This window comes from Otolemur garnettii, unplaced genomic scaffold, assembly GCF_000181295.1.
Source record: "Otolemur garnettii isolate 467f Iridium unplaced genomic scaffold, OtoGar3 scaffold00140, whole genome shotgun sequence".
NCBI classification, from domain to species: domain Eukaryota; kingdom Metazoa; phylum Chordata; class Mammalia; order Primates; family Galagidae; genus Otolemur; species Otolemur garnettii.
Genome location: NW_003852535.1, coordinates 4,098,855 through 4,116,853, shown reverse-complemented (window position 1 = coordinate 4,116,853; position 17,999 = coordinate 4,098,855). Strand labels below are relative to the sequence as shown.

General features: G+C 40.1%; 1 protein-coding gene across 1 annotated transcript; it reads right to left on the bottom strand.

The window, feature by feature from the left end:
• Positions 1 to 14,720: 14,720 nt before the first annotated feature.
• Positions 14,721 to 15,792, bottom strand: LOC100951390 (cytochrome c oxidase subunit 7A-related protein, mitochondrial). Its single transcript, XM_003798730.3, has one exon. The coding sequence runs from the start codon at positions 15,741 to 15,743 to the stop codon at positions 15,399 to 15,401; it is 345 nt and encodes a 114-aa protein (XP_003798778.1). The 5' UTR covers positions 15,744 to 15,792; the 3' UTR covers positions 14,721 to 15,398.
• Positions 15,793 to 17,999: the final 2,207 nt, after the last annotated feature.

Sequence of the window (17,999 nt, the reverse complement as noted above, 5' to 3'; positions counted from 1 at the left end):
TTCTTAGTAAAGTATCACAGAAATGGAGAAGCAAGAATCCAATGTACTCAATTCTAATGTGGAGCCAGTAGACAATCTAGTATATACCCACTTGAGTAAGAAAAAAACTCAAATCAATTCAAGGTTGGGGGCAAGGGAAGGAGGGAGTGGGGAGAGGGAAAGAGGTGGGAGTCATGGTGTATGGCACATCTCTTGGGGGTGGGACACAATTATAAAGAGAGACTTTACCTAACAAATGCAATCGGTGTAACCTAATTCTTTGTGCCCTCAATGAACCTGAAACAAACAAACAAACAAAAAACAAAAACCGAAACATGTATCTATAGAAAAAATAGAGATAAACCACCCTCATATTGTCATCTGATCTTTGACAAATCAAACAAAAGCATACACGGGGGTGGGGATGTGTGGGAAGAATCCCTATTCAATAAATGGTTCCAGGAGAACTGGATAAACTCATGTAAAGGACCAAAAATGAATGTGCACCTCTCTCCACTTAAAAAATTGAGCCACAATAGATAAAAGATTTCAGTATAAGATGTGAAGTGATAGAGATTAAATTTGCACTCTTCGCAGATGATATGATTGTATATCTGGAAGATACCAGGGATTCTACCACTAAACTCTTAGACATAATCAAGGAATACAGCAGCATCTCAGGTTACAAAATCAACACTCATAAATCAGTAGCCTTTATATACACCAACAGCAGCCAAGCTGAAAAACCAGTCAAGGACTCTATCCCATTCACAGTAGTGCCAAAGAAGATGAAATATTTGGGAGTTTACCTAACAAAGGACGTGAAAGATCTCTATAAAGAGAACTATGAAACTCGAAGAAAAGAAACAGCTGACAATGTTAACAAATGGAAAAACATACCATACTCACGGCTGGGAAGAATCAACATTGTTAAAATGTCAACACTACCCAAAGCAATATATAATTTTAAGGCAATCCCCAATAAAGCTCCACTGTCATACTTCAAAGATCTAGAAAAAAAATACTTCATTTTATATGGAATCAGAAAAATCCTCGAATAGCAAAGACATTACTCAGGAACAGAAACAAAGTAGGAGGAATTACGTTACCAAACCTCAGACTATACTAAAAATTGATGGTGATCAAAACAACACGGTACTGGCACAAAAACAGAGAGGTCGATGTATGGAACAAAATAGAGAGCCAAGAGATGAATCCAGCCACCTACTCTTATCTGATGTTTGACAAGCCAATTAAAAATATTGAGTGGGGAAAAGATTTCCTATTTAACAAATGGTGCTGGGCTAACTGGATGGCATCCTGTAGAAGACTGAAACTAGACCCACACCTTTCACCATTAACTAAGATAGACTCTCACTGGATTAAAGATTTAAACTTAAGACAATAAACTATGAAAATACTAGAAAAAAGTGTAGGGAAAACACTTGAAGAAATCTGCTTGGGCAAAAATTTTATGAGGAGGACCCCTCAGGCAATTGAAGCAATATCAAAAATATACTTTGGGACCTGATCAAACTTAAAAGTTTTTGCACCGTCAAGAACACAGTAAATAAAGCAGGTAGACAGCCCTCAGAATGGGAGAAGATATTTGCTGGTTATGTCTCTGACAAAGGTTTAATAATCAGACTCCATAGAGAACTCAAACGTATTAGCAAGAAAAAAACAAGCGATCCCATCTCAGGGTGGGCAAGGGACTTGAATAGAAATTTCTCTAAAGAAAATAGGCACATGGCCTATAGATATATGAAAAAATTCTCTCCGTCCTTAATCATGAGAGAAATGCAAATCAAAACTACTTTGAGGTACCACCTAACCCAGTAAGATTAGCCCATATCACAAAATCCCATAACCAGAGATGGTGGCATGGATGTGGAGAAAAGGGAACACTTTTACACTGCTGGTGGGAATGCAAATTAATTTGTTCCTTTTGGAAAGAAATCTGGAGAACACTGAGAGAACTAAGAATAAACCTGCCATTTGATCCTGCAATTCCTTTATTAGGTCTATATCCAGAAGACCAAAAATCGAATTACAACAAAGATATTTGTATCATAATGTTTATTGCAGCTCAATTCATAATTGCTAGGTCATGGAAGAAGCCTAAATGCCCATCGACCCAGGAATGGATCAATAAATCGTGTACATGTACACCATGGAATACTATGCAGCCCTAAAGAAAGGTGGAGACTTTACCTCCTTCATGTTTATATGGATGGAACTGGAAAATGTTCTTCTTAGCAAAGTATCTCAAGAATGGAAGAAAAAGTATCCAATGTACACAGCCCTATTTTGAAATTAATTCATAGCTTTTATAGGAATGTCATAACCTAATTATAGCCTTAGAATATGGGAAGGGAGTGGAGGGGTGGATGGGGGGAGGGAGGATGATTGGTGGGGTCACCTCTATGGTTTATCTTACAAAGGTACAAGTGAATCTTTCTAAAAGCAGAGTATGAATGTCTTAACTCAATAACTAAGAAAATGACATGAAGGTTATGTTAACCAGTTTGATGAGAGTATTTCAAAATGTATATTAAAACAGCACACTGTACCCCATGATTGCATTAATGTTATGTTATAAGAAATAATAATAGTTATGTTATAAGAAATAATAATTTTAAAAAAAGACAAAAGAAAGAAGACGTGAAGTGAAATCCTAAAAGGAAATGTGGGATTCTAGGGCAAGAATGCTGACTTGTGTATGAAACTGCCACATTTTCTGAAGAAAACTCCATTGGCAATTGCAACAACAAAAATAAATAAATGGGACTTAATTAAGCTGAAAAGCTTCTGCACAACTAAGGACACACCAATCAAAGCAAATAGACAACTTTCAGAATGGAAAATATATTTGCATGTTATAACTCTGACAAAGGGCTGATAACCAGAATATAAGGAAAATGCAAGTGAAAAAGAGCAAATGGTCCATCTCTTTTATCATTGGAGAAGAGACATGAGCACAAATCTCTGAAGACAGACAAATGGCCAGCAAGCACATGAAAAAATGCTCATCATCTCTGATCATCTCATCAGAGAATAGCAAATGCAAAACCACTCTGAGAGATCACCTAGCCCCAGTAGGAATAGCCCACATCACAAAGACCCAAAGCTGAAGATGCTGGTGTGGGTGTGGAGAGGCGGGAACACTATTACATTGCTGGTGGGATTTCCAACTAGTACAGCTTCTTTTTTAAAAAAATTAAATCATAGCTGTGTACATTAATCCAATCACAGGGTACAGTGTGGTGTTTTCATATACATTTTGAAATACTCTCATCAAACTGGTTAACGTAGCCTTCATGTCATTTTCTTAGTTATTGAGTTAAGACATTCATACTCTGCTTTTAGAAAGATTCACTTGTACCCTTGTAGGATAAACCATACAGGTGACCCCCCCAATCACCCTCCCCCCATCCACCCCTCTCACCTCCCATCTCCCACCCACCTTCCCATATTCTAAGGCTATAATTAGGTTATAATTATAACCTATAATATAATTATAATTATAATTATAACCTATAATGCCTTCAGGGATTCCTATGAGGTGAATATTAGTTTTCTTTGAATTATTCCAGAGCTCTCTGAGAGAATGATCTGTTTTTTGCTTTCCATTTCTGATTCTCCTTGGACATTTGGGCATATTCAGAAGCTTTGTCTTCTATGTCTGAGATCCTTTCTTCTGCTCTTGCACTCTGTTACCAAGAGATTCTACCATATTTTTCAGATCATTGAGGGCTGCAATCTCTTGCCTTAATGTTTCAAAATCTTTGGTGGTTTTGTCTTTGAATTCGTTGGATTCTTGAGTGAACTTTTGGAATGCTCCTTGAATTTCTATTTCTATCTTTGCCTCTATTCTATTAATCTTATCTGCAATCCAAATTCTGAATTCAATTTCTGACATCTCAGCCATCTGTTTATATAGGGGATCTTCTTTTTCATCTGCCACATCCTTTCTTGGGGGTGTTGACCTACTCTAATTATTCATATTACCAGCCACATCCTTTCCTGGGGGGGTTGATCTACTTTGGTTATTCATATTACCAGAGCTTTTCTGCTGATTCTGCCCCATGATTATTTTACCCCATTTGGCTTTTCCTCTTGAGGTTTGCCATGGACCTGTATGGTGTTATGGCCTGAAAGACTGGGGACCTGCTTGATGTGGTGGGGCTAAGTGGCTCTGTCTTATTATCAGCTGGTCTCTGTCCTACCCTAGTGAATCAGTTACTCTTGGTTGAAGTCTCTGCAGTGGAGAAATACCAGCAATTAAGTCACCCCACCCCCACAAACAACAACTGGGCAAGGAAAATCAAACCTTCTCTCAACCATACACCCAGGGTGCCACTTAGGTTAGTCTTTGGGTGATTTGCCCAGTTCGAGAGGCCCAAATTGGTTGTCCCAGTCAGCACCAGTCTCAGGTGGGAGAATTCAAATGTCTCTGGCAGCTAGATAAAAGGGGTCTGCTCGCAGCTCAGATATAACTTGCTCCAGTGCTCCGTGAGGGCAGAGGGACCCACCCAGCAAATGAATTAGTCTGGTGAGGTTGGCACCTCCTTCCCCACCTTGCTCCCAGTCACTGGTGATCCCACAGGGCTGTGAAACCATTCACTCCAGCAAGCAACTGGTCCCAGGGTTTATGACTGCCAGAGTCACCTGGAAATCTGAGTCTGGCAGGGGGAGATGAGGCCTGACAACTTTATTATAGGCTAGGGTAGTTCACTCAGTTCCAGCCCTGAGCCTAGTTGATGTTGCTCTGGCTAAATTCTTCTGCAAGTCGAAGGCTGCTAGAGCTGATAAGAAACTCAGCCCTGGGCAACAAGCAATTAGAGTTTACACTCAGGTGTCAATTCCAGCCTCTGCCCACCCACTGCCTTTGTCTCAGCTATATCCCCTTGAGGGCTAGGTCCTATTATGGTCAGATAAGCAGTCCCTGTAAGTCTGTGAGCTGCGTGTATTCTAGTCCCCGGGCTCCACCCAGGTCAGTACTCACAGAATTTCCCAAATCCGCTCCACCAGTGGCTGTCATGGGAGAAAAATTCCTGAAACCTCTGATTGCCCAGAGAGACAGTGTGTGTCTGTCCAGAATGGTCTTAGGGATGCAAGCCCCTCCTGGTGCTGCATCTGCTGCCCTCAGGATACCACCATTCCTGTGTAGCTCCCTCTCTGCTGACCAACTTCTGCTCACTCCCGTGCCACAGAGTCAGCACAGACCAGTACCAGCCCTTTTCCCCTCCACTCCTCTCAAGGAAATACCCATGAATCTAGACTCCATAGATGACAAACCTCCAGACCTCGGGGTGAGAGTAGGGGGGGAATCCTCGGAGTTCAGAGGTGCAGGTAGGGAATATATACACTTTTATATGGTTTTAGTTTTATGCCTGACAGGAGGGTGCTGTGGCATGCCAGCAGGAGTAGGAGGTCCAGTTTTTAGGGGGTCTCTCCCATGGGATAGAGTGGGAGGATATTTGAACTCTGCTTGCTTGTTTGTATGGAGTAAACGGTGAGCCTTTCTTGTGGGGGAGGGGACTCCCATCCACTTGGTGGTGGATTTTGTACATTTTGATTGTATTTTTGGGGTCGCAGCTCACCTCAGGAAGGTTGAAGTGCGCTCTTCAATCTTCTCTCTTGGCTCCACTCCAAACCATCAGCTCCCTTGCTAAACTTCTGTCTTTTTAGTTTCCTTCTGGACAGGAGCCTTTGTAAAAAGCTGGCTGCTGTCCACCATCTTGTCTCCCACTAGTGCAGCCTCTATGAGAGGAAGTGTGGAGATCCCTCAGCTGCTAAAAGTAAACTTTCCATTTGATCCCCAATCCCATTACTAGATGTCACCCAGAAGAAAATAAATCATTTTACCATAAGAGTGTATGCACTAGAATGTTTATTGCAGCTCAATTTATAATCACTGATGTGTAATCAACGCTACATGTCCATCAACTCATGAATGGATTAATGAACAGTGGAATATGTATATCATGGAATATGTTTAGGCCATAAAAAACATGGAGACTTTATATCTTTTGTATTAACCTGGATGGAGTTGAAGAACATTCCTTTTTTTTTTTTTTTTTGAGGCAGAGCCTCACTATGTCACGCTCAGTATCATAGCTCACAGCAACTTCAAACTCTTGGGCAATTCTCTTGCCACCTCAGCCTCCCAAGTAGCTGGGACTACATGCACCCATCACAACACCAGGTATTTTTTGGTTGTTGTTGTTGTAATTGTCATTGCTGTTTAGCAGACCTGGGCCAGGTTTGAACCCACCGACCCTGGTGCATGTGGCTGGTGCCCTAACTACTAAGCTACAGGCACTGAGCTAGAACATTCTTAATAAAGTATCACAAGAATGGAAAAGCAATCATCCAATGTACTCAATACCATGACACCAATAGATAAACAAATATACACCCATATGAGAGAAAAGCACAATTAAATTCAGGTGGAGAGGAGGAGGGAGAAGAGAAAGCAGAGAGGGGAGGAGGGAGGTGATGGCTAAGCTTTCACTTGAGGGTATACAGGGTATACAGGACACTGCCCAGAGGAAAGGCTCAACTATAACTTGAACTTTATTTAACAAATGCAAATAATGTAATGTAATTATTTGTACCCTCTTATTAATATGAAATAAATTTTTAAAAACCACTGATTATAACAGTGAGGACTTAGAAGGAAGAATATTTATTAAAAACAAATGCCTTAAATTTATAATTTCTGTGGGTTACATTAAGATTTATTTTAATGTAAGTTTTTAAATGAGAAAAAAATGTGGCAAAAGTTTGTAATTACAGGCAGTCCTCAGGTTACCAATGAGATAGGTTGTGTAGCTTTATGCTTAAGTTGAATTTGTATGTAAGTTGGAACACGTACATTTATCTACTACCTGTAAATCTCCCTTTCCTGAGTGTGAGTTGTACATGAGTTGGACATTTGTAATGCGGGGACTTATTGTAATAGCTTGGAATTATAAGTTTAAATTGCACATAAGTGGTAAGCCTGATGTTTGTAACTCAGGATTTCCTGTACCACTATGAGTAAGCACTGTGGAAAACAAAATGTATCACATTTAATCATTGCTACAAACATATAAGCTATGAGCTATGACATGTCCCACATTACAGTTGAGGCAATTAACTCCCCGAAAGTAATAAACCTCTTTAAAGTTGCATTATTTTGTAACTAAAAGGTATAACTCAGGCATTTGTGCTACCTAAGCTGTGAAGCAACAAAATGGCACTTTCAGTCTATTTGTCCAGCAGTGATGACATGTAAGATTGGCTGGAGGTGGAGGCAGGTTTAGTTCTGTCTCAGCTGCACCTTGCCTGTCCATTCCTCACTCGAATGAAGCCTTCTACTCAATGACACTTCACTTTAGCTTTTGTTTGGTTTTGATTAGCTTCATTTCTCTCATCTCCTTTTCCTTTTTAAAAAAGCTACTTGGGAGGTTGAGGCAAGAGGATTGCTCGAACCCAAGAGTTTGAGGTTGCTGTGAGCTAAGAGGCCATGGCCCTCTACCAAGGGTGACCAAGTGAGACTCTGTCTCAAAAAAAAAAAAGTCACATACTGATAGCACCAAATGCTGTCAGGTGCAGAGCACCAGGAACTCATTCAGTGCTGCTGGAAACTCACAGTGGTGCAGCCACTTTGGAAGAGAATGTGGCAGTTTCATACACAAGTCAACATTCTCACCCTAGAATCCAGCAAGTGGGTTCCTTGGCATTTACTCAGATGAGTGGGAACCTGACACCCACAGAAAACCTGCACATGGACGTTTACAGCAGCATCATTCAGAATTGGTCAAACACGGGAGCCACCAGGATGCCCTTCAGCAGGTGAATGGATAAAGAAACTGCACAGTCACACAACAGAATGGTATTCAGTGCTAAGGGATGGGCCAACCAGCCATGAGAAGACATGGAAAAAGCTTAAATGTGTATTACTGAGTCAACCTGAAATGGTCACACACAGTCTGATGCCAAACATATGACATTCTGCAAAAGGCAAAACTATGGATACAGTGAAGAGATAAGTGGGGGCCAGAGGTTACGGGACAGGGAGGATGGACAGGTAGGGCACGGAAGGCTGTGGAGCAGGGACACCACGCTGTGGGATATTATGAGGGCAGATACATGTCAGTGAATATTTGGCAAAGCCCACAGCACGTTCAACACTGCGAGTGAACCCTAATGGAGACTGTGGACATGGGGTGAGGATGGGTCAGTGCAGGTTCCTCAGCTAGAACAAATGTGCCACCTGATGTGGGATGTTGACTGCATGAGGTGGTGAATATGTGGGAAATCTCTGTCCTTTCCATTGAGATTTGTTATTAGCCTAATATTTTTCTAAAACGTAAAATCTATTTTCTAAAATGGAGAGAAGAAAAATATTAACCAAAGGGTACACAGTTTCAGTTAGACAGGAGAAGTGTTAGTGATATATTATACAGAATGGTGGCTATAATAAATAATGCATTCTATATTTTAATATTGCTAAAAGAGTACATTTTAAATGTTTTCACCACAAAAAAAGGTGAGTACATGAGGTGATGGATTTTTGTAAACACATACCAAAACATCATGGTATATGTTATAAATATATTCAATTATGATTTATCACTTTAAAAGACAAGTCAAAAATAACAAAGGGAAACCTGATGTTAACAATATTCTCTTAAAACCGAGGAAATACTTCCTATTTAAAAAAGGAGTCCAGGAGACGCCATCTTCCAGTAATTCACCAAAATGACAAACACAAAGGGAAAGAGGAGAGGCCCCCGATACATGTTCTCTAGGCCTTCTAGAAAACATGGAATTGTTCCTTTGGCCACATCTACGGGAATCTACAAGAAAGGAGATATTGTAGACATCAAGGGAATGGGTACTGTTCAAAAAGGCATGCCACACAAATGTTACCACGGCAAAATTGGAAGAGTCTACAATGTTACCCAGCATGCTATTGGCATTGTTGTAAACAAACAAGTTGAGGGCAAGATTCTTGTCAAGAGGATTGATATTTCTATTAAGCATATTAAACAGTTTAAGAGTCGAGACAGCTTCCTAAAATGTGTGAAGGAAAATGATCAGAAAAAAGAAGGAAGGCAAAGAGAAAGGTGCCTGGATTCAACTGAAGCACCAGCCTACTCCACCCAGAGAACCCCACTTTGGGAGAACCCATGGAAAGGAGCCTGAACTCCTGGAACCCATTCCCTATGAATTCATGGCATAATAGGCACAGAGCACAGCACACAGGAGAAGGAGGACAACCAGTTGAGCAGAAGCATAAAGTGCTGGAACCTATTCCCCGTAAATTCATGGCATAAGAGGAATACGGGATAGCACACAGGATAACCAAGAGAACCAATGGAATTTGAACATAAAGTGCTGGAACCTATCCCCCATGAATTCATGGCATAATAAGCATAGTAAGCTTTCTTACAGTCAATTGAAAGGTGCCTCACTGAGCTGCTGGAACCTTTTCTTGACGAATTCATGGCATAATAGGTATTAAAAATAAAAGGCTACTGTAAGAAAAAAAAAAAGGAATCCATGAACTGGTCATGACATAGAGACAGTTATTCAACTATCAGGGAACCCTAAAACAATCTAATGAAAAAGCTATTAGAACTGAGAAGAGTGCAGCAAATTAGCTGAATACAAGATCACCATATGGAAATCAACTGCTTTCCTATAATTGGCCATTGCTATTATATTACATAATATATTACATAATGGTAGATAAAATTATACCACTGACAATAACAAAACTTCAACAAAAATATCCTAAAATATATTTATAGGGAAATAGATAAACTTTTAAAGATAAAATCATAAACTTCACATCAAATTTACACACAAATAAAGGGAATCTAAATAAATGGAGACAAATACCTGTTCTCATGCAAATATTAGAAAATTTAAACGTGTCAACTTTTCTGAAATTATTCTACAAATTCAAGTGGCCCCCATCATAAACATAATAGGAAAGTTGTATACTGTTTTTTGAATTCCAAAGTATTATTTGCATCTTTCAAAATTAGGACATAGTCATTGACTGAGGACTGGGAAGAAGTTCAACTTTGGGGCCAGAGGACCTGGGCTCCAGCTTGGCTCTGGCACTTTTTACTTGTGAGACTTTAGCAGGTGGCTTAAGCTTGCAGCCTCAGTTGTCTGATCTATAAAATAGTGGTGATAAAGTTACCTACTTCATAGGATTTGTCTAAAGAATAAATAAAGGAATAGAGAAAAAATACTCAGCACAGTGTCTGGCAATAAATGTTAATTGTTATAATTATAACAAAGAGAGAAGAGAAGTAAATAAAATATATCACTGGACTTCCAAAGTACATACCAAACTGAGTCTACTCAAGTCTGTCAACAAGGAATGGTCATCTATTCTAAATGCTACTAAAGGGCTTCAGAATCCAGCCCTGGTTCCATTGCCTTCCTCACAGTTGACATAACTTTGCAAAAGTTTTGTTATTTATGTTTAGGTCCAAGTGATTTTAGCATGGTATTAATATTCTTAATAGTGAATATTGGAATGGAAAGTGTACTAGAGTTATGGGTGAGGATATTTCTTTTTATTTTCAATAACAACAAAATGGATTTTATTACTGAGAAAAGTGGGTCTAGACATTGTGCAATCAGCCTGCTCTACCACAAAACTTAAAACTGTTGTAATAGAATTGATTCATATCTGCAAAGCTTACAGCTGAGTCCTGGGAGCTTCAATTACTTTAGGGGTCAGTTTTATGATGTAAATAAAACACAGGCCTTTATTTTTGGTTTAATAATGGTGCACTTAGGTCCCATAGTTTGTCACAAGAACCCCTTACCAAGACATCCCTCACATCTACCTAAAACTGAACCTTAGAACAAACTCACTGGCAGTGTGAGAAACAAACACACATGAAAAATAAAATGTAAACAAAAAAATAAAGATGAATGGAAGTACTTAGTAACACTAAAAATAAAGCTGGTGACTATACAAGTTTTGAATCACAGCAGTGGAGTGTGTAAGTGTTTTGTAAACCACAAAAGCAGACTAGAATCACACAGGAAAGTGTAATTGTGCTGTGCTTAGAATGTGCTAGAACTATAATCTGTAAATGTGTAACTACTACAGTGCTCTTTATTATTGTGTATATTTAGCCACTCAAATAAGTTTTATATCTGAAAAATATGATGACAGTATCTGGATCTCAGCTTCACAACAATGGAGCTCTTGTCACAGCAGCTTGTGTAGTTTTTAGTTTTTTTGTGCTTTTATTTGTAGTACAAAAGTATCTTGTCTCTAAAAAGGTAGAAATATAATAGGATGAAATGTGGTTATTTTATAAGAAACAGACACAATTTTTAAAATGCTTATATTTGGGCTGGGCGCCTGTGGCTCAAGTGGCTAAGGCGCCAGCCACATACACATAAGGTGGTGGGTTCGAATCCAACCCGGGCCCACCAAAAAACAATGATGATGGCTACAACCAAAGAAAAAAAAATGCTTATATCTGTTAACCCAGGGGAACTTCATCTGTATTGTAGCCACCTCCTGGCATCATCTGCCTGAGCTCGGCCTCCTGTCAGATCAGTGGTGCCATTAGATTCTCATAGAGGTGCAGACCCTAAGTAAACTGAGCAAGCAAGGGATGTATGTTGCACATTCCTCATGAGAATCTAATGCCTGGTGGTCTGAGATGGAGCTAAGGCAGTGATGCTAGCACTGAGGAAAGGCTGCAAATATAGATTATCCTTAGCAGAGAGGTTGCATTATGATAAGTTGTATAATTATTTCATTTTATATTACAATACATTAATAATGGAAATAAACTACACAGTAAAGGTCATGTGCTTAAATCATTCTCTGTCAAGAAGGCTAAATCTATGCAGAAGTTAAAAGAGGGGAGTTCCAGTTGGAGTGCACCTCAGTGGGTTGATACTCAGAGCCCCAGGTGCAGTGGAGAACTCCCAAGGGAAAGATACATCCATCCATTCCTGGGTCCAAGAATCTTGATGAAGGCCTGTTCACTGTAGTTGCTTCAGTGATCATCAGAAACACCTCCATGGAGAATGTGTCCTGATGTGTTCACAGACTCCTTTTTGGCTTTTTCTCATTCTCCTCCATGTGATTTTCTTGGTCTCCATTTCAGCCTTCACACTCTTGTCTTTATTATCATTGCTGATTGCCCAGACTGGAGTACAGTGCCTCAATCATGGTTTCTGCAGCCTTGAACTCTTGGGCTCAAGCTGTCATCCTGCCTCAGCCTCCCAAGTAGCTGAGACCATAGGCGTGAGCCACCCAAGATATTTCTTATTTATCTCAAAGATACACAGAGTCTCTGAACAACCGTCATCAACAACTGATGTGCTGGTCATACCTGTCCTCTTGGCTGAACTTATACCCCCAGGGATTCTCTGGGGACTCGATATTCAAATTGATGAACACATAAGGGATCATTCTGAGATTTTAACATCCACATATATTTGTTCTATGTATGTACCATGTGGTCACACTGTCTGTTGTTTCCACCTCCCTTTCATAATCATTCCTGTTCCATTTTGTCAAAGACCGAGATATTCACATCCTCCATCCGAATCTTAACTCAAGGCATTGACTCTGCATGTAGAAATCTCTAGATTTCAAAGAAATAATTTAATGTATTATTTTGTCATCACAAAAGGTTTTTTTCTATATCAAGTCATGTCTAATGTATTGACTTTAATAAAATCAAAGGAAGCCCTAATTTACCAGTGGATGATAAATGATTAAAAATAATTTGAGGGGCGCTAGGGCGAGGCTGGGGAGTGCTGAGCCATGCATTGTGCCCTACACTGCCCAGAGTAGCGAACAATACCATCAAGATGGCTAAAGGTGAGACATAGACATATGGAAATGAATAGAAAACTAACAGATGAAACCAGTCTCTACTTGCCACCTGATGTTTGACCAACCAAATGAAATGATACAGTGGGGGAAAGAATCCCTATTCACCAAATGGTGCTGAGACAACTGGATAACCACATGTAAAAGACTGAAACCGGACCCACACCTTTCACCACTTACAAATTTGACTCGCAATGGATAAAAGATTTAAATCTAAGACATGAAATGATAAAAAATCTTAGAAAGAAAACTCTTGACGATGTTGGACTGAGGAAAGATTTTATGACAAAGACTTCAGTGGCAATTCAACAACAACAAAAATAAACAAATGGAACTTAATTAAGCTGAAGGCTTCTGCACAGTCAAGGACACAACAACTAAAGCAAATAGACAATCCTCAGAATGGGAAAAGATATTTGCAGGATATGAATCTGACAAAGGGTTGATAACTAGAATCTAGAGAGATTAATCAACAACAACAACAACAACAAGAGAGCAAAAAATCCCATCTACCACTGAGCAAGAGACATGAACAGAAACTTCTCTGATGAAAATGAATGGCTAAAAAACATTTGAAAAAATGTTATTGTCCCTGATCATCAGAGAAATACAAATCAAAACCACTGAGATATTATATAATGTTGGGTGGTGTTCTTTCACAGGGAGAGAAGGACAGCTTGGCCGCAGGTGCAAGCTCGCTCCTAGAATTGTTTGAAAGCAAGAAACGACTATACACTCTTAGGTGGCATGTAGCAAAATGTCTTTATTTTCCACTCCCCTTTATTGGGAGCTAGTCACATACACCACATTGATCGATAATCCTAACATCCTCATTTCTTATCTTAAACTATAGAAAAGAAAGTCCGGGAAAGTGAGATAGCCATCAGAAGATTAGCCTAAAGAAAGAAAGTCTGGGAAAGTAAGACAACCATCTTAAGCTAGGCTCAGGCTATTCCTCTCTGAAGACTTAAAAGAACTATACATTATCTAACTTCTATTGATAAAGTTAAAGGTTAGGATAAACAGAGGAGTAAAACCTTTCTCTTCTATGTACTCAATTAAATTTCTGAGAAACAGGCTCCATGACTGTTTTCTTATGGCTTTGGAGACCCTGCAGTTACGATGGAGTATTTTACTCACATCATTACAGTGGAGTTTTTCTTTTCACTCACATCAACCTTTGAGTCATGTCCTCTGCACAGATGGGTCGTTTCAACCCTTATCTGGCAGGCTGACTTGACTACACAGTCAGGGTTCCCTGTAGGAGGTTTCTACACCTGGCCTGCAGGCCCCCACCGTGTTTTCCCAGGTCACTTAGGGCCACGACAAAAGCGCATAATACTCGCAAGTCTTTTCACTCAGTTTCTGGAATTAAAAGAGCACATTTCATTTAATTTTTGTGGGGGTTTACCCCACATATAACCCCACTGAAAACAGCCCACATCACCAAGTTTCAAAGCTGCAGATACTGGCATGGGTATGGAGAGAAGGGAACACTTTTACAGTGTTGGTGGGATGGCAAACTAATGCAATCTTTTTGGAAGGAAGTATAGAGAATCATCAAAGAATTCAAATTTGACTTCAATTTGATCCTGTAATCCCATTATTAGGCATCTACCCAGAAGGAAAAAAAATCATTTTATCATAAGGACATTTGCACTAGACTGTTTATTGCAGCTCACTTTACAATCCCCAAAATGTGGAAACACCCTAACTGCCTACCAACCCAGGACAGATTAACAAGCTGTGGTATATATGTACCATAGGATACTATTCAGACATTAAAAAAATTGGAGACCTTACATCTTTTATATTAACCTGGATGGAGTCAGAACATATTCTTTTTTTTTCCTTCACATATTTATTCCACTGTCAAAATAAATTATAATTTAAAGCCATAACATTTTAGAAGATAAAGGAGAATTTGTGGCACAGCCACATTAACAGACAACAGTCTAAAGTGCAACACTAAACAGGTGATCTCTGTTCCCATGGTGGAATAAATACACAACTATACATAAAATTTCACAAAAGATCTGAGATGAGGCAAATAACCCTTTGAAATGAACTGCCCAACAAATAATTGCTATTAACATTTTACTGCAAGATGGAAAAATCCCCTCAGTGACTGCTAACTCGAACCCTCATTTCATGCACCTGGCCTTGGCATCTGTCTCCCTTCCCTGGTCACATCCAAATCCAGAAAGCCTTCTGCACCCTACGCTTGAAAATGCAATCCTAAGTCCCCGAGGTTCTCAGCACAGACTGATGTTGACGACCCTGTGAACAACATTCATCCAGAACCTCCAGGGAAATCAGGAGCACAAACACAAGAGCAGAGTGTCAGTTCTTTAAACAATAGTTTTAACTGTCAAATAAGCATTTCATAAACCAAAATATTATCTTCATATCTTTGTTTTTCTTGCAAAAAAGTCAAGTAGGTCATCCAAGTAAAACAAGAATTTTAACAGAAATATTGAAAATTCAAAGGGTTTATGCCAAAAAGCAAACCAGTCCTCTGCAGCCTAACTCATTTGTTTCTGGGTTGTGAAGCCATGTAGAGGGCAATCAGGCAGTAGATGGTCCCTCCCACAGTCAGCGCCATGGTGGTCCTGTAAAGCATTTGGTCAGGCAGGCCTCGTTTCAGGTGGACAGGCACACCATCGCCTTTCTGGAAAAACTTCTGCAGCTCTGGAACCTTGTTTTTCCCAGCATAATCATATGCAGTGGAATCAGAGGTCAGTTTGGTTGGTGTGGCAAATATGATAGGTGGTGCCTCTGTGGAAACCACAGGCTTTAATCCCTGCGGACTATAGGCGTCCGAAGCCCATGCTCCCATCAACTTCTGCGTGAAGCCGCTAAACTTGTAATACATGACGCCCGGAGCCCGGCTCCCTGCATCCACTACCTACGCAACCGCTCCAGAAAAGGACTGGAACAAATTCTTTTTAGTAAAGTATCACAGGAATGGAGAAGCAAGAATCCAGTTATACTCAATTCTAATATGAAGCCACTGGACAATCTATTCTACACTCACATAAGAGAAAAACTCAAATCAATTCAAGGTGGGAGGTCAAGAGAATGAGGGAGCAAGGATAAAGGAGGAGGGATGGGGATCGGGTATTTCCACTTAATGGGCACAATGAGAGAATTCATAGGTATGGTGGAGTTTTGGTCATCTTGTTTTTCAGAGGTCCAGAGCTTATTTTTATCCCTTTCACCATTATGAAAGCTAGGCTTTGTTCTTTAACTTCTGGGTGAGTTTACTTTGGTGGTGGACCACCATGCCAGTCATTATGAAGAATGGGTCTGAGTACTTCCTGTAGAGCTGGTCTAGTTATGGCAAATTTCCTCCACATTTGCATGTCTGTAAAATATTTGATTTCTCCATCACAGATGAAACTCAGTTTAGCAGGATATAGGATTCTGGTCTGAAAATTATTTTGTTTAAGGATATTAAAGATTGATGACCATCCTCTTCTGGCTTGAAAATTTTCTGTTGAAACATCTGTGTTAATACTGATATTTTCCCTTTGTAGGTAATACTTTTCTTGTATCTGGCTGCTTGTAGGATTTTCTTATTGCCTGGTACGATAATGAATTTGGCTACAGCAACAGGGTGGTGGACCTTATGGTCCACATGGCCTCCAAGGAGTAAGAACCCCCAGACCACCAGTCCCAACCAGAGCACTAGAGGAAGAGAAAGGCTCTTAGCTGCTGGGGTGCCCTGCCTACTCAGTCCCCCACCTCACAGGTCTCCCCTTGACACAGTTTCCACACCAGACCCCCTAAAGAACAGGAGGGGCCTAGGGAGCCCCACCTTGTCATGTAACATCAATAAAGTTCCCTGAATTCAGCCAAAAAAAAAAAAAAGAAATAATAAATGTTTGAGATGGTAGATGTGTTAATTACACTAATTTGATCATTAGACAATGTACACAGGTATGGGAATTACACACTGTACCCCACAAATATGTACAATTTTTAGACATCAATGAAAAACTTTAAGAATAATTTGGAGTGAAAGATTGCTATGTCATTTTAAGCCTATATCTCAGAGGAATTCGAATCTGCCCTCAGGTCTCTGCACTTGCTGTCTCTCTGCCCAGAACACTTTTCCTGGACCTCTCCCTGGGTATGCCCATCCACTTATTAAGCCACAGTTAAAATGGCACCTCATACCACAAGCTGTTTCATATGAGTACAGGATGCTGGGCAGCCCGTCTACAACAGCATCTGCTTGTGTGGATGGTTCATGTTCTTTGCAGGAATTACCACTTTCTGACATCTCTGACTGATTTGTAGATTTATTTGTTACTTTCCTTGTTAGAAAGCAAAGGCCACAAGAGCAAACACCTGGTCTAACTTGTTCCTACAACTGAATCTGTAGCAAGGAGCTCAGGCCCCATGTCATAGAAGAAACTCAGTAGTTATGGGTTCAATAACACATAACTGTGGCAAGGGTAGAAACTGTCATGTATTCCTGGTTATCTCATATTAGAGCATGTGATAGAAGGTTTTATACAGTGTCTGTCATCCTTACAAAACCACAGCCTGGTGTCATTTATACATATTTCACAAAAGAGGGAAAGAAAATTCAGAGAGACCAGTAATCTCTCTTGCTGTGACTCTGTATGGCCTCCAGGATCCAAACCACCCAAATCCCATTACCATTCAGGATCCAGTACTTCCTGTCCTGATCAAGGAGTTACTCTACAAATTCACAGCAGCTGGCGATCAGTAAAAGGAAAATCCTAAACAAAACATCTAAAGAAAAATTAATTCATAGATCCTCATAATAGAGTGAATTTTAAAAGTTGAATTAGTGAGGTAATTCTAGTTGAAAAATGAGTAAAGAGAAAACAAACCCTTAATTTTCTTTCTGAGACAGAGCCTCAAGCTGTTGCCCTGGGTAGAGTGCTATGGCATCACAGCTCACAGCAACCTCCAACTCCTGGGCTCAAACAAGTCTCCTGCCTCTGCCTCCCAAGTAGCTGGGACTACAGGCACCCACCACAAGGCCCAGCTATTTTTTGGTTGCAACCATCATTGTTGTTTGGCAGGCCTGAGCTGGATTCAAACCTGCCAGCTCAGGTGTATGTGGCTGGCGCTTTAGCCGCTTGAGCCACAG